Source organism: Chiroxiphia lanceolata, chromosome 4, assembly GCF_009829145.1.
Source record: "Chiroxiphia lanceolata isolate bChiLan1 chromosome 4, bChiLan1.pri, whole genome shotgun sequence".
NCBI lineage: Eukaryota > Metazoa > Chordata > Aves > Passeriformes > Pipridae > Chiroxiphia > Chiroxiphia lanceolata.
The window spans coordinates 73,287,236-73,304,947 of record NC_045640.1 but is presented as its reverse complement, the minus strand read 5'-3'; the positions used below and the strand labels follow the sequence as shown (position 1 = coordinate 73,304,947).

At 40.7% G+C, this 17,712-nt stretch overlaps 1 protein-coding gene across 22 annotated transcripts in view; it reads left to right on the top strand.

Moving 5' to 3' along the window:
• The window catches only part of ANK2 (ankyrin 2), a 191,637-nt gene that overhangs the window by 119,389 nt on the left and 54,536 nt on the right, over positions 1 to 17,712 (top strand). For 9 of the 22 annotated variants that reach the window (XM_032684754.1, XM_032684751.1, XM_032684749.1 and 6 more), the window contains 4 exons: positions 1,685 to 1,757; positions 8,399 to 8,543; positions 12,017 to 12,119; positions 12,731 to 12,834. In XM_032684754.1, coding sequence (XP_032540645.1) covers positions 1,685 to 1,757; positions 8,399 to 8,543; positions 12,017 to 12,119; positions 12,731 to 12,834 — 425 coding nt within the window. Of the gene's footprint in view, positions 1 to 1,684; positions 1,758 to 3,133; positions 3,215 to 8,398; positions 8,544 to 9,572; positions 9,585 to 12,016; positions 12,120 to 12,730; positions 12,835 to 15,949; positions 15,992 to 16,872; positions 16,909 to 17,712 lie in introns of all 22 variants that reach the window. The other 13 variants (XM_032684755.1, XM_032684752.1, XM_032684748.1 and 10 more) reach the window with 6 other exon arrangements.

The window sequence follows — 17,712 nt, the reverse complement described above, 5'->3', positions numbered from 1 at the left end:
AGTTTTCAACCCCGAACATGTGTTCTGCTGCAACAGAAATAATTAGTTGTCTTTACTCCTGGGTAAGAGTGAACTTGGGGGGGGCCTAATTGGGATTGCCAGTTGAGGCAAAGGGCATTGTTCTCTTCCTCAGGAGGGTGAACTGAAAACTGCTGTCACAGTTAAATAGATTTCAAAAATGTGAAGCAGGCTTTTGAAACAAAGTTGCAAAGTAATTACACGCCTGGTAACATAGTTGTTTATGAAAGTGCAGTATGTTACTATCATCAAGAATGCTGTCTTCGTGGGTTTATTAGAACTAGAGAATATACAACAGGATCAGGAAATAACTACTAAACTCTGTGCAACAAAAACTGCTGTTGACTTCACTGTTGCTATCAGTGGGCATTTTCCCAAAAGAATGTTGCACAAGGGACTCGGGGTTTGGCTGACTTTAATTATCCCTCTCATTTTATGCTCTTTCCCTCCTTTTGCATGTGATGGTAATTTCTGCAGGATGGATACTGCCTACAGCAGAGGCTGAAGCACTGCCTCAGTGGGAGCTTCCCAAGAAACACACGTGGTCCCCTGGCACTCTTTTCTGTGCCACAGGGGCACATCTGCTCCCACAGACCTTAAAGGCCAAGTATGTGCTGCCCTCCGCAGCTCCCCAGTTCAGCTGACTGGCTGCACAGCTGGGTGGAGCCAGGGAAATAGTTATTTTTTTGGTTGTGACTAATGCAGTTCTGCTCAAACTGCTGTTTTTTGAAGCCCTTGGCATTTTGTGTCCTGTATCGTAACACGCTCAAGAGTTTCCTGCAGGCAACTTTCTCACACCTCGCACTTCCTACTACAGTTTCTCTCGTTGTGTTCTGCATGTCCCTCTCCAGACTGTATCTTGGTGCTGAAAGGATGTCCCCATTCTTGATTCAGCACCCCTGAACATCATCTGTTTTCTCCCAGAAGCCATTTATGAAGATAAAATTATATTAAAAATAACTTCCAGTGTTCTCCTGGTCTGTGCTCTCATGTTGAATCAGTATTCTCCCACTATTCCTCAGTCCATACTTGCCTTGATTCACAATACTTAAAGCTTTTAGGTGCACAAAATATATCAGAATCTTCAAATAACCTTTTCTTTCCTTCTGATGTGTACATGCTTTGGGGGAATGTACATGATTTATGAAAAGGATATCATTAATATGCAGTGTAGGCATTTTTTTTGGGGGGGGGGAGAAATGTTTCAAGTGATCTGTGTAAATCCCTCACATCTTTTTTTAGTTTAGGAATTTCACATCATTCATAACTTCATTTCCAAATGCTTTACGATTTAATAATTTCCATATGCCACATACAACTTTCTGAAGCTCTTCTGTAGACATTACCTAATTCCCTTTAAAATCATCTTGGAAACATTGAGCTGAATTGTTCTACATGCACCATTTATAAGTAAATTTTATTCCTCTGACCAGCACGTTATCTTTATGGTTTTTGTGCTTTTCTGCCAGAAGAAATGTTACCTTACACAGCACTGAGAATGGGAGCCTCTGGAGCACAGATGAAAAGGAGAGTTAGGGGAAGGGGATACACACATTATGAAGTGCCTCAGCACATCCCCCTGCTGTCAGTGTTGAAAATATCCCACTGTAAGCTTTGCTGCTCTGTTTGGTGTTTCATTTGAGGACTGATGGTTCTGTCTTTGCAGACTGTAACAGAGAAGCACAAGCTGAATGTCCCCGAGACCATGACTGAGGTCCTGGATGTGTCGGATGAAGAAGGTGAGCAACTTTGCTAAATTCCGTGTCACTTATATCACCTCGAGAAGCTGCCTAAGTACTTTGATGTCTTCATTTTGCAGTGCTTGAAATGCCTTTTTAAAATGATGTAATCATCATGGCATTTGGATAAAGAATTTGACCTAGAGCAAAATCCTGGACCCCTGCATCCTTTTCAGGAAAAGCTTGTCCGAACCAAATCAACAAATGTGAACGTTTCCCAACTTCAGATTTTAAAATTTCAATGTAGAGCTTTCCCAGAGCTGACTTTGACCCTCCCACGAAGAGGAATCTGAGCAGTAATTTTTTTGGCCCCGTGCCACCTGTATCAGATACATATATCTAGGAATTCTGCCTAATTGGAAACATTTGTGTGAGGAGATTCATAAGGTGGAAGGTGAGCAGGCTGTTCCCTCCAGGGAGCTTTTGGCACACAGGACTCGTGGATACATAAGGCATGACATAAAGTAACAACACGCTAATAAGTTTGGCACTTGGGTTTCAGAGTCCATTACATGTACAGACAGGAGACACGTGTTGTACTGCTTAGCAACATCCCCAGAAAATTTCTGTGAACTTCTGGAAGAATCGATAAAATATTGCAATTTTGTACAGCACAGAATTACAGAAAAGGCTTAAAAACGTCCCTTTTTCAAAGGTCACAAGTGACTGCTTAGAAATTTCAGTCACACGGCACCTGATAAATATGAACATGTTTGCAAGAATCTTCTGTGTTCTTTTTTACTCTTGGCAGTGTTAATTAATATTGCAGTGTCTTACATACGCTATGTTATGGTCGTTTTTATTATTTCGTGCAAATGATTTGTAGAGTGACTGATTTCCAACAAGTCCTGGGGATTTGGGAACGCAGGATACAGGGTTGGATTTTTTCTTTTACAAAGAATGCAAATGCACTTGTGGTTCTCAATGGTGCAGGAAGTTAATGGCATTCATTAGTGCCAATACACCTTCTTGCATTGCTTTTAGAAATGGGATTTCTGCTGATAAATGAGTTACACTCTTGAGTAAATAACGATGCTCAGGCTCCAGATGCAACTTTTTGTTTTCAAACGTGAAAACAAAACAAGTGTGATTCAAAATCAATTATTTTCTGCTGCATCATGACCGCTGAGATGATTTTGCTCAGCAATGTTTTTGCTGCTTTGTGTCAGAGAAACAATTCAACTACTCGTGTAATTATTATGACAAATGGCCTTTAAACTGCTTATAGCTTTATGTTCACCTAGCTGAGTTTATTCCCAGTCTTTCGATCTACCCTTGAAACATCTTTAAATCCATAAAGCCTGGCACGTCTTTCTACTTCTACAGCATTAATCCAGTGTCTTCCCTTTTCTCAAACCAATTTGTGTGTTGTACAGCCTTTAAACACTCTGATGATGAACCCTTCAGTGATGGGGAAGCATGTAATGGCACAGGTGCTGTTAGCAGGAGTTCGTGGAGTAAGCCCTACAAACTTTCTCTTCTTGTTTAACCTGGACTGTTTGGTTTATTTTTGGTGTTGAAACAACACAGGTTTGCATACTCTGGGTGCCTAACACTGCTCCTCTCCGTTACTTTTGAAGTGTGGCTGAGTGTGTGTTTCCTGAAAGGTGGGAGGAAGAAGGGAGGCCAGAAAAGCTCAGATTTATTACCTATATCTTGAATATGTTGGCAGAACTTGAAGGGGCCGTCCAGCATGACTAATGCTCTCCAGTGCTTTGAATTAACATTCCCTGCAAACAGTCCTAACCTGGATGGTACTTGTGACAGGAACTTAAAATAGCTGGGCACAGGAAGGCTGCAAAAACTCTTTTAATGGAGGGGATGAACCTTTCAGTGATGGTGTAGCTTTGTAAGAGAGGCCAGCAGTAAGATTTCTCTAACTCTGTGTTCTTTCAAGTGACACAATGTGTTCTGAAATAAATGGATGTGACACCTAAACCTCCCAGCTGTAGTTACATAATTACCAAGAGTAAAACACAAGAGTACTTGAGCAAAGAAGGGGTTCCTGTCCCATTGTGGAGCATGTTGACCACTGGTGATAAGTATTTTGTATTGTGCCTGGAAAATAAGTATGTTGCATAATTGCATGCTATTATGTTGTTAACACAGTATTCCTATTCCTACAACAGGCAGAAGTGCAACATCCCATGCTAACAGGATAAAGTAATGCACCAAATAATCTATCAAATAGCTCATCTTGATATGGCAGGTCCTGCCCTGTGTAGCTTATTTTAAAATATTTTGCATGGACTGAGAACCCCACTAATTTTTCCTCAATTTTCTTGCAGCATTTTCCTGTTTATCCTATGTATTATTATTCAGAATTCTTTACCTTTCACAATACCTGGAAAAAAATAATCTTTCTTTTGAACAGAACTAGATAATTTATTTATTTTTAATGGCATTTGATCCCCATCAATGGGGATTGCACTACGAATTCCCATAGGCAGAGCTGTTACTTACACCCACGCCAGCAGAAATGCTTGGTGTGGATACAGTTGCATTAAAAGAACCTGTGCATTTTTATCTTTGCATCTGCCTTGGCTGTGAGTGTTGCTGCAAAGTTGAGTTCCTTTAAAGCTGTTGCCACAAAAGAAACACTTGGCCCCCAAGGGATCCTTAGAGTAGCAGAGGGGAATTACTGCAAAGCATCTCCTGAAATGTATTTTAGTGATGTCTAGAGAATTAGTGAAGTTGAGCACAAGCAGATGTTTTTGTTAGGGCTGAGTCAGTGTTGACACAGAGGAACATCTAGAAAAGACAGGAACCTGGTTTGTGTTTTTTTCTCCCATATATTAATATGCTTCTATGCACTCGTTCCATGCATTATTTTAAAAGGGTGTTCAAGAGCTCTCATTAGTTTCTCTGTGAGCCTCCTCATCTCCAGCTAATTTTCCAAAGTTGTAGATTCACTTCCTATTCGAGACTTAAGTTCTGGCTGCTGCAGAAGCAGCCTCAGGTTCTGACCGTGGTTCCCCACATCCTCCATTCTGGCAGCACAAACGTTTCACCATGTGGTGAACCAACCCAGAGGACTGATCAGTCTGCAGATTCATCTCTTTGTTTGTGCTGACAAGTTGTTTTCTGGCCAGCTGACTTTTGCAGGCAGAAGGGACTAGAAAGGCTGAAGTAGAAGGTGAGACACCACTGTCAGAAGCAGCATGGCCTGAGATGGGCATGACCATGAAGGTCAGCTCACACCAAACAGTAATTAATGCTGATATTTCAATTGCAGAGAAGGGATAGACAGAGGTTTTCATGTGCAAGTAGTCAATGGACTCTCAAAAACCCATTGGAATCCCAGTATCAGTAGAACAAAAATTGTCCTTTTCATGAGGGAAACTTGTGCAGAAATTGCTGAGGAGTCAACCCTGTGCCTGGTTTGAACATAGTCGCTGTAATAGTTTCTGTGTAAAAGCAGGATTTGCTGTCCCTTCATGGATGTGCATCAGTGACAGGGTGGCAGGTCTGTGAACTGCTGTGTCGCTTAAGGACATCATAATGTGATCTGAGATTTCCAGGAAGCAGTTCACAGCTAATCCATACCTGATTGGATCACATTTCTGATCAAAAAGGAAAAAAAAAAACCCCACAGTGCTAAAATACAACAGTGAATTTGCTGGGTGCCTCCCCACGTGGCCTTGGAGTAGCAAATGCTGCTGCATATGTGTGAGAAATGGGCACAGTTCACTGTTGGTGTACAGGCACATAATTCCTCTGCAGGAGCACCTTAATTAGTGGGAAAACTTAATTTCCTTAATTAATCCTGGAACTTAAAGTTGGAGCCAGGAACTCTTCAGTGTATTAATATCTGAAACCCCGCAGGAAACCACACATGAAACCCTGCTTTCCTGACTGGCTAAAAGTAAAGAAAATTTAAAGCATTAGCCAAACTGTAATCCAGGGAAACTTCTAGTGTGGGCCATTAGGTGGAGAATTGACTTTAGGGAAGTGAAGGTGTCCAAGGAAAGTGTCACAGAAACTCTGGAGTATACACATTCCATAAAAATTGTTCTTGCTGTAGCTCTCCCTTCTCCATCTGTTACCTTTAAGGAGCAGCACTTCTGTGGTGAACTGTAGACTTATCTGCATGCTGTAGAGAAAACAATTTTGGCAAACTCACATAACTGTATCTGGCTTTAAAAACATCTATTAGAAGCGATTTCTGGCAGTTTGACACGGACCCCTTTCGTTATTTATTTTTTTTTTAACTTTTGCTTACATTTTCTCTGTGTTTTGTGAGAAACAATTCCAGAGCAATTCTCATACGGCAGTTGTGTCTTGCAGTTCATTTACGAGCAGAAGCAGCGTAGGAATGGTAGGAAGTGCCTTTGTTGAGCCTTCCCTAAACGAGTTGACTCTGCAGATGTCAGTACAGCCCTATCAGTGTGGGTCTCCAGTTCCTGGGGTTCAGTAAAATCCTGTGTGTCCAGCCAAGCTCTCGCTGAAGAAGCAGATGTGTGATCTCAGAATGTATCCTGTGTCACTTAGTAGTCTGTTCCATGATTTAAAATGCTCAGAACTGTGTTCAAACATTAGACAGCGGCAGCAGCAAGTGCAGGGGTTCAGCTGGGAAGGTGTTCTCTCTAGGAAATAGAAGATAAATCACTAAGCAGGTGACTCCTCAAAATCTGCTTGTGAGTTCACAGGTGGCCACTGCAAACAGTGGAGCACCAGTGTCAAGGGTTATATTTGTTCCAGACTGCTTAGTGTGAGTGGTGAAAATGTTCCTGGCATTAATTTGATGGGGAACGTGATGGCAGACAAATCGTTTCTGGCACAGTTAAAAAGGATAATTTCTTGTATGGCTACAAAGCTACCATCTGCTAAGATCTGCTGCGTAAGGAAGGCCTTGGTCAGCTGAATATGCAATCACTGAGGCTTAAGTATGTGGTTTTCCCCTTCATGTACTATAAGGAACTTCTTGGGAGTTCATCTCATTACGGAAAGGTGGAAGGGCACAAAGGGCTGGTGGGGAGTGACTTTATCTTCTAGTTCCCTCAAGATTAGTCCGCTATTGAAGGATATCCATGGATAGTCTGGTTACTGTTTGCAGATGTTCCCAGCACATCAAACAGAGGTACTTAGGCCTGGTATTGACAACTCTTAGATGAGAGGCCAAAGCTGGAATAAGAGCAGACTTTGGATTTTTTTTTTTTTTTTAAAGGATGTGGGTGTGATGAAAGCGGTGAAGATTTTGCCTTTGTTTCTTTCATAGATGGAATGTCTGGCATGATTATAATTATCTAGCTTATTTGAAATATAGCTTGGAATTCCTTTTACTGTTTGATTAACAGCATTGCCTTAATATCTTCCAAGTTTTCACTAAGCCCTGTGCTTTATAAAGTGACATTCCCAAGAAACAGGAGGCAGCGTCTGTCAGAAGACAGGAAACATGAAATGATTAAATGAATTTTATTGTTTTCTGTGAAACCGTGCCCAGTTTCTCCCTCTTAATGTGGGCAGATGGAATTTTCAAGAGCTCTTGTTGTTACACTGAAAAGAGTCAAGCCTCATTTTTACATATAATATTAGTGTATACAAAAAAAGGTCTTAACCACCCCAAAGTTTACTTAGTTTTAGATGGCAAATAACAAATCACTTATTTCTTAGCTGAAACATCAAGCTGGTAAAAGTAGCTTGATTTTTTTTTTTTGTGAAAACAAATATCAAGATGACCTCCAGTTTGCCCACACAGCTTAGAAAATGAGAAAGTTTGAAGCCATCCATGGCATAGGGTCTGGCAGGCTCATCCAGTAATTGGGAAAATGACTGAAATATCCAGGAAGAAACTGTGGAGAGAAGGCATCTTGCAAATGGGAATGAAAAGAAACATCTACGTGTTGCTTGGCAATGGGATCTGTTTTGTTAGTCTGCTGGGGAAAGCAAACTGTGACTTCATATAGACAGAATTTCCTGGGGAAAATAATTTTGGGCCTAAAAAAAAAAGATTAAACCCTGTTGTTCAGAGTATATGCATAAAGGTTACTGTGTCAGAATGGTCATTTAGGCTGTGATTCGTTAGGAATTACTTTTCTGAATAATGATCATTCCCATCTATGCAGGTGAGCTTATTTCCAGTTTCAGGATGTTGCTGTGTTTTAGAAATGAGAATTTTGTTGCTGATCACAGAGGGATCTTGTAACATGGGTGAGAGAGCCTCATATGATGTGGAGGTTGGACAGCGGAGAGTTTAAATTAGGATTTGAAACTATAAGGCATAAGGCCACAGAAAATATGTTTTCTTCTGCAAACAAACAGATTACAGTCAAATAAGTGGGGATATTTAACCATAAACTGTCAGGCTGGGATAAAGCACAGCTGTGACCAGAGAGCTGAAATAGATTTAAGGAACAGAGAGACTTTAGAGAATAGCAAAGAAATGTGCCCCTTACCAGTACGTGCAACAGCAAAAAATAGATTAAATCTAATTGATTAATCACCTTGATTTCAATTTTTTTTAATATATTGCTTGATGTGGCAGTGTCATTATGTATATTAATTGCTTGTGGTTTGCAGTGTTTCCTGAGTGAGAAATGCCTTCCTGTTGACTGTGCTGTCCAGCTGTTGGATCCCTCTGTGCAGATGGAGTCACACCCCTGTGTGTGCTGAGCTCTGTTCCTTCTGTGATTGATTTACAGGTGATGACACAATGACAGGAGATGGGGGAGAGTACCTTAGGCCAGAAGACCTCCGGGAACTGGGAGATGACTCTTTGCCAAGCAGCCAGTTCTTGGATGGTATGAACTACCTGAGGTACAGCTTGGAAGGAGGACGATCAGACAGGTATTTGTCTGGATACATCGCTTTTCTTGTGATAATTCCACACTCATTTTGTTACAAACATCTGAAATCCCCTTTTCAGGGTCTCTCACTCGAGCTGGCAGAGGAACACCCACAGTTCTAGTTCTGAATAGCTACCCAGGCACTCTTGGGTGTGAAATGTCTGCTGTAAGTCAGCAGTGTCTCCGGACTTACTGCCTTTAAGAACTGGGGTACACTAAAGGGAATAAAAGAAAAAAGTGGAAGTCTTGGCAACAGAATTTTTAACCTACCTCGTTTTCCAGTCTTGATTGTTATTCTGGCAGCATCTCCGAAGCTCAGTGGAATCAGTAGGATCCCTTCTGTTTACTTCAGTAGGCTGTGAATTGCTCCTGGAACAAAAGATGTCAGGAAACAGTTTGGTTTTCCTCACAGCATGTGTAAATCCCATCATTCAGGTCTCACAAGCCTGGAGTCTTTGCTGGTTTTTAGGCAGTTCCAGTGAGTCTACTGACAACAAAGTGATTGTGCAGGCTTTTTAACTCCTAGAGGAAGTTTATGAACTACAGCAGAGTGCCTAAAGTCAAACCCTTTTGTTCTTTCCGTGGCAACAAAGATTTTGTTTAAGATGATGTGTACAAATGATTGTGCACGCAGATGTTAAGCCAGTTTAAGTTAAGCTCCCATTTAGAGTGATTATACTGAAATGAAGCAAAATTATAAAGGGAGAAATAATGAAAGAAGAAAAAGGTCTTTCTAACTCCATGGTCTCGTTTTCTGTCACCTTCAGGTTACTGGTTTTAAGAATTTTCACAGAGATTGGTTCCATTGTTTTACCTTTGCTTTAATGTGATTTTCATTGCATTATACTGACTTTGGTTTTCCAAGAAATTCAGTAAAGCAGAACAGTATTAGCAGTCTAGACTCATGTAAACCTTATGCATTGATCAATTTGATTTCAAAACATATATTTTTCATTTGTAACCATCTTCCCTATTTATTTTATTTCTCTCTCCCCTTCATTTTCCTTTCTTTTCCATATGCTTTCATTAGCATCATGCCCAGGTAGGTATCACATAGCATGAACACCTGTTGTCTCTATACCCTTCTGTGGCACCTGTCTGTGTTCATCCACTTTGGAGGCCTGCTGTATGCCAGAAAGTTGGTTTGGAGGACCAAATGAACGATGCTGCTGTTGGAAAGTGTTTTCAAGGTTGATTTGTACAGTTTTCAGTGATACCAGGTTTTTTCTCAGCCTCTGAAACAACATATACTTCAACAGGAATTACATTTGACTGGACCAGAGCTTGTTAGATCTCTCTGGGCTGGTGGATGTGCACTGCAACGTGGTCTCCCAGGTATCCAGAAACTAGGCTAAGGAATGCTGCCTATATTTTCTGGATATAACCTGGGCCTTGTTCAGGGCTTAGAAGAGAAGGGTGATACATAAGGCACACTCTTACGTTCAGGAGCTTTGTAGCATTCCTGGGTTCCACAGTTCCATCTCTGTGGCTGAATGTTATTGACCCCACAGCTTCTGTGACTTAAAATTCATCAACCAGATTTGGAAAGAATCTATATTTAGATGGTATTTTTGGCTCTGATTTAGGTAGGTTTTTATTTTATTTTATTTAAAAGGATTCCTGAAGTGCCTTTATTTCTGAGTCTGTAACTACTGGTTTGCTCTTGGTTTAGCTGGTCCATCACACAGAGAGGGGCAGTGCCATCTGAACACTAGGTTTGAAATTGAGTTTAGAAGGAAATTTAAACCTCTAATTAGCTGCAAACCTCAGTCATGTGTGTGCCTGTGGATAAAGCCCATACCCTCAATGTATTTACTGGAGCTTATGTACAGGTAGTACATAGTGGATATATACTTGTAGTGGTGGTAGTAGCAGTGAAGATGGACAAAATCACCGTGGAGATAACCAGCCAACTTTAGTTCAGGCTTCCTTTCATTCAGTGTCTGTCCAGGGCATGACAGTAGCTGAATAGCAGAACCTACAACTTGGATGGTGACTCTTTCACGAGCATTGCATGGCACAGCAAAGCAGTTCTGGAAGTGTCAAATGTGAAAATGAACACAGGATAATGAGGGCAAATGGGGTCTGCTACTGAGGCTCATTTCTCAGCCAAAGAACAGATGTTGGTTTCGTTTTTTCTCAAGACTTTCCAAAGCCTGATCCTTGTGTAGTGCCTGTCTTGGCTTCCAGTTTTGTACAGTCCATCTAGGATGCTAAACAGGCCTTTGGTATGAGTCAGTCATCCAGAACATTCATTTTTCTTCCATGTCATATATTTCTAATAAAAATGAGGTAACCGTTTGCTTCTAAAAATGGATCAAAAACCCCAAACCTGAGTGAATGTAGCTATTGTTAAAAAAGGCTGAGTGGTCTGAATCAGATGGTATTTGAACTGCACTTAAAGCACTTGAAACTCATGTCTGTAGTGAATGCATGACTTGCTAACTTCTGAAAATGAATTATCCTTTAAAAATCTGCGTATCCAGATAAATGGCCTGTTGTTCTGATCCCGCATATTAGTCATTCTGAGTACTACTCACGGATGTGTAAGCCAGGAAAACAAAACGACTGCCTTCAGTTACATGCACTATATTCCTCTAGACCTGTCACAGAGTACACGTACAACATCTGAAGGTGGCTGATCTGTTTTTAAAAACCACTCCTGTAAAACCGCAGCCAGTGAATATCGAAGGGACAAAACTAGTGCTGTTTGGTAGCAGAAACCCCATTTACCTCAATATGTCCTTCTGTGGCGTCCTGTGTGTATGGTTTTTTTTTTTTTTCTTTGCTTTTTGCTGGTGGATGCTGCAGTTACATTCTGAGCCAGCGCTTGGAAGCAGCTTATTTACTGCCTTGCACCTCTCATTGCTACAGCAACCAGTGTTCTGTGGAGCTGTGCGTACTCACAGCGAGATCCGTGCTCCCATTTGGACTGCCTCCCTAAAGATGCTGCTGGCATTCACAGGAACAGTCCTGTTTTCCACGGGAGCTTGTGACTGGCCACACTTCACCTTGCCGTGTGTACCTTCCAGGGGACAACGTCAGGCTTACTTATTTACAGTTTTAAGGGGAGAGAGTAGGTCAGGGGGCAAGAGTCATTCCAGCTTTTCTTCAGGTGGCAGCGTTCTGGTTTTCCGCAGTGGTCTGTGGGACGTAGTGGAGAGCTTTCTCCAGAGAGCCTTGCTTAAAATAAATTAATGCATTTTGTTGTAAGGAAACTATCAATGCCGCAAAGCCAAGCCTAAAGTATCTGTGAGTAAGCAACTGAGTCAGTGGAGAGGCTTTGTGGCCCGTGGTCGGGGAGGTGGCACAGCCCCGCCGTGTTCCCCCGGGACTGGGATCTGCTCCCCCTGGAAGCTGCATCCCGTCGCTAATTGCACGCTTCTTTCATTCTCCCACTCGCTCTGTCATGACACCTTCCCAACATCATCTGTGCTGCTGATGCATTGCTATGGCATCCTACCAACCTGCCAGCCTGCGGTCCTTCAGTTCAGACAGGTCCCACACCCTGAGCCACGCCTCCTACCTGCGGGACAGCGCCATGATCGACGACACCGTGGTGATCCCCAGCCAGCAGGTAAGAGAAAACCCCCTGGACTCGCTCGGTGCCGGGAGAAGTCGGGGCAGAGAAAAAGATCTCGGTGTAAATCGCACTTATGAGTCTGTGTGGTGTTTGCTGCTTGTTTATTTGAGTACTAGTCTCTCTGTTTTTGCTGATATTTAACAGCATATTGTACTGTGCAGTGTTACACTCTGTTCCAGAATAAGTGGCTGAGCTGTGTGAGTTATAAGGACTGTGTTCTTAATGTTTTCTCCATTTTAACTGATTTTTGAATGTTGGTACAGCCATCGCGCTAAACGTTCTAGTGAACTCACAGCCATTGTACTCAAAGATGCGCTCCTGAAACATGCTTTTAGTTAAAAAAAGAGATTTAGGAAATGCCTTCTTGGTAAATCACAGCATTCATTTCACTGATACCACTAACACAGGATTCCTTTAAGCAAGTGCAGAATGTTACAATAAGGGGTTTTTAATATCTTGATGCTATTCTTACCCCTTTGTTTTCTTTTAAAAAAAATTTGTGCTTTAGGCACTGCTAAGCAAAATAAATCTTATTGTTTGGTTGATTATTTGATTTCGTTGCAGTAAAAAGGGTTGGGTTTTTTTTTTTTTTTTTGCTTCCCAAGGTAACAACTCTGGCCAAAGAAGCTGAAAGGAATTCCTATCGCTTAAGCTGGGGCCCTGAAAACTTGGACAATGTGGCTCTTTCTTCCAGCCCTATTCACTCAGGGTGAGTGTATCAATTAGCATTTTACTTAAAAATGGGAGAGTACCTGCAGTGGCAGCAGCTTCAACTAATGCTTAACTATGAGCTGTATTTTAATTCCTTACCTCCTGGAGCTGTCAATAAGTTATGATCTCTTTAAGCTCTGACAATCAAGCAAACCTGAGTACCATGACTGTTCACTGAAATTGCTGCAAGTTAGTGAGCCCTGAGTCAAGTTCAAGAGGAATGAATAAGATAATTGACACATACACCCAGGAATTGTGTGAATTTTATGGCGAAATAAATCACTGCCTCTTTGGAATTAGCAATAATTGAGATCAAGGGCCTAATCATTCCAGATGATGAGTACTTACCGTGCTAGTGGAGTAGTTTAGGTGAGCACCGACTCTGGTGTTTGCAGGAATAGACAAGCAACCCTAACATCGTGTGTGCTTTGTGTATATTTGGGCACTCTCTTCATGTGTTCTCACAACTGACTCTTCATAAGCATTTGCATTTAGGCAAGCCCATTGTCGTGGCATAAGGCAGGTCAAAGTGCAGGCCCAGCCAAGTTCATGCTTAGAAAACTTATCCTGGCTGGCCTTTTAAACGCTCCTACTTACTGTGTTTTAAGTAATTCTGTTTTTCACACTGAGTTCTACACTTGTGTTCTGCCATGAGGTTTGATTAGAAATGTGCAGATGAGTTCATAAAAGAACTGATGTAATTAAAAAACCTCTAACTTCTGTGGCACTGCGTTGTACACAGCATGGCTGGACATCACAAGGGGAAAGATGAGTTTTGTTGATCTCAAATGACTTTGCAACTGTCTTACAGTCCATATCTTTTGAAACATAGCACTGGAGTCCCATTTGGAATGACAGGTCTAGAGGAGGAACAGTATTGTCATAACTGTGATTGCAAATGGCTTGATGTGACATAGATGAGAAGTATTTTTGTTGGCTGATAGGAGGATACTTGGCTGTGACCAGTGTTGTTTGGATTTTGCTTTTCATGAGCTCTACAACTAACAAATGAAATGAAAATACTTAATATGTAAAGTATGTATGTGTTTTTATATATGCTGGTAAGCTTTAAAATGGCTTTGGTGCTTTATTCTAACCCTATATAGATTCCATATTTTTTCCAAAGGATGTATTAGTTTTCCCTTTTAGAAAGATAGGTCTTGCCTGTGATTGCAGAGGATGAACTAAGGACTTTCTAGGAGAGTGGCATTTATTTTTTGGATGTGCAGTAATTTTATGATTTTCTTTTAAATTATATTAGTAATATTTTGATCTTTTGGGATGATCAGGATGCTGTTGGTAGGAGAAGATATCTGAATTAAATAGGAGCAACACTCCTGAAGCCTTATATTAAATAGTGACCTTTAACATGGCACAAATTATGTTCCTCTTTCTATACATACCACTTGGAAATATTGTAATAAAGAAACCTATAATAATGATTCCCCGGCCTTTGGAAAAGACCGTACACCACTTCATTTTTATCTTGTTTAGACTTGTGCAAGTCATCAAATCATCATAAACTGTTGGGGTATATATCTGTTTTTTTTTAGCAAAGCACATTGACTGCTAGAGTTTGCTTTTGAAAGTGAAACAGTTGTAGCAGTACTGGAACAACAAATATATTTGTCATTTATACTCCTCTTGTCACCCACACCCTCCTCCACACGCAGACACACACTATTAGTAGGTTCTTCTGAACCAGCAGCACTGCTAACATTTGGGTGCATGCAGTGGAAGAGTATTTATCTACCATGAAAGAAAACTCTTAGAATTTTCAAAGAAATCCTGTATAAACAGTCAGTGGCCTTGGGCAAAGGTCTGGCCTTGATTTTGCCCAAGACACTGAAAATGTATTGAATTCAGATTGTGAAATAACTTATCAGCAAGGCATTGGACGTGAAGATTTTAAGTCACAGAAGATTTTAAGTTTGTGTTCTGTGCAATCTAAGGAAAAAAATTACGCCCTGCACTGTTTCAGTGGTAAACCCCAAATTGTTGTTGGGTTCTTACTGATGTCCCGTTGTAGGGAAGTGTTTCTGTGGATCACAGTGTAACACCCCCAGCAAAGGCATAAATTCAGAGAGAACTGTTCTCTCGGTGTGGAATTTCACAGGCACATATTTCAACCTTTGCATAACTAACCAAAACCCCTTCCATGTCTGAACTTTCAGAAGGGGAAAATGCTTTAACTGTCCACTTCAAAAGTGAACATAACTGTTGTTTCAATGCGTTGATAATTTCATCAGTAAGGAAGGAAAAGCAAGATCTTTTGTCAGAGTCATTGGCAACCGTTACAAAACCCAGAAAACGTTTCTCTCTTAAGAGGTGACATACCTGTGGTGCTCAAAATCTCAACATAAAGATCTCTTGGACATTTTACACAGCTGACAGTTTCTGAGTAGTTTCATGCATTGGCTGAAGGTAAAAATATAAATTCCTGCATTTAAACTCCCTTTCAGCGAATCAGATTTGCTTCTCCTGATAAAAAAATCTGATCTTACATATTGAGCTAAGTTAAGGACTTCTGAATATACCAGAAAGTTTAGGTGCTAAATATCCGATAATATAAGAGTTTTATCACTTTACTGTTAATATTAGGAGATACTATTTATAATTTCCTGTTGAAGTGTTGTGACAGACAGAACTACACCTACGTAATTCAAATATGTTTCACAGTGTTACTCTCATACCTCACCATATCCTATTGTGGAAGAACAAATTTTCTTCAAGTTGAAAGGCAAAAAAATCACTGAACTAAAGGTTTCTTTTTGCTTGCAGCATTTAGCTTTGGGTCCAGGCTTTGATATTAACTTGATTTTGTGTTCTGGAGAAAACATGTAGCAGCTCTGCAGATGTTCCAGCTCTGACTTGCTCACAGTAAAACTCCTATTTAATGAAAGATATTGAATATATATAATTTGATGGAGAAGTCCCTATTTGACTATTTGATGATTTGAGAGTATCAGTGCTTCTATCTTGAAAAAAAAAGTTGGGATATTATTAGTGAGTTTGTCTTCCTGGAAGTCCTTGCCTCCATAAATGAAAAAAGGTGAAGGATGAGGGAGTGGGCATCTCATACTGTGACAAATAATGTGAATTATCATTCTTAGCTGCATGTCTGCAAAAAAGGAGGCTGGATCTTTGCTAACAAGGTAATCAAAATCTATTTCAAGTGTTGTATTTTGAATCCATAACATTGCTTTTCCCAATGTGAGACTGATTTCCTGGAAATCTTTATGGAAACAGGACCTGGCAGCGACCAGCTGATAGTCATTTCTTAAATCTGAAAGTCTGAATGGCTTCAAATTTTGCTGTAGCTTTATGACCTTTGTTCAGAAAGTTACAGTAAGGAAAAACAGCGGATTTGTTTCATGAATAGCAAATTGGTGTTAATGGAAGAAAATGGCAACGGAGATCCACAGAAAAAGGGACATTGGAAAACTAAGTGTCCGTGTGACACCGAGTGATTACTGAGAGCCTAAAGAGGTCAAACTGAAAGTTTGGAATTTAAAGGAGGACAAGAAACATGTTGAAATGGAGAAGAGGGGGAGCTATAGATAGGGAAATCAAAGAAAAGAAATGATGATTCATGGTGTAATCAGGAACACTGGCTGGAATTACCTTCGATTCCTTGCCCTCTGATAAATCATGGCCCACGTTTCACACGTGGATGCCTGAACCGAGCAGCACTTCCCTTGATCTGCTCCTCAAAGGTTTCTTCAGAATCTAACTGTGCATTTCAGGCATCTGACCTTCCAGTGGGAGAATGTCTGGAGAGGGCCCAGATCACTGGAATTTTACTCCTGTAGTAGCAGTGGCTGTTTGTAACCAGGGCTGTTTGCCTAGGCTCGTTTCCCATGCTCACTCCTGCCTTCTCACACGGAATGAATATGCACATATATGTATATGTTCATGTGTTTGATTTAGAAATAGGTTTCATTTTTTTCCCAGTATTTCAGTATTTTATTTAACTCATTCTTTTCTCCCCCCCTTTCTTTTCCTTTTTGATGTTAAATCATCTATTCTATTGCAGATGCTCTTCTCCATGTCTTGATCTTGACAACAGCAGGTGAACTTCTGCATAATTTCTTTCTTTAATACATTGCACTTCTCACCCACCCTATTTATCCTCCCCTCTTACCTCACTTCAGGATGCTTTTGTGTTTTGATAGTGCACGTTAGCCAAGACAAAAAATCAGTTTAACTAGCAGGAATAGTTACCTGTGGCCCTGTTTCTCTTCTTATGCATTAAGTGCCCACTTTCTCCCTCTGCTTTGTCATCTATAACAAAAGAGTTCTGAACACATAATAAGTCCACTGCAAAAAAAACTTAACAAAGCTCCTTATACATTCCTAGATTGTTTTAACCACTGGTTTATTTAACGATACCCTTTCTTTGTCCGTGGCATGCTTTAATATTAATATTTAAAGGAAGGTAAAAACCCAACACAAACCACTGTAATTGTTAAATTATTAAGTGGGCCTTTTATCTCGTTGTCTATATAAAGAATATTTCAGAGCCTCTCCCTAGGCCATATTTGCCCAGTTGTGCCACCATATTTGAACTAGTAGAATAACTGCCCAGGCTGAGTGTATATTATTTTTCATGCCACACGTATTTTTTTTGTGCGGTAGTTAATCAGTGCTTGAAGCTGAGCATTCCCAAAGGAGATTATCTTCCCTTGGCAAAACTGAGTGTTTATTGCCACCTCTTCAGCTCCTTTAACATGACGGTAGAAAGGTGAAAATCTCCTTAAATATTCAGCTGTGCAAAACTGTAAAATGGCTAAATGAACCCCCAGACTACAACCCCATATTTTTAGGCCACGTCACTCAGTCTCTCAGCAGCTGGCCAATGCAGTGGATGTTATCA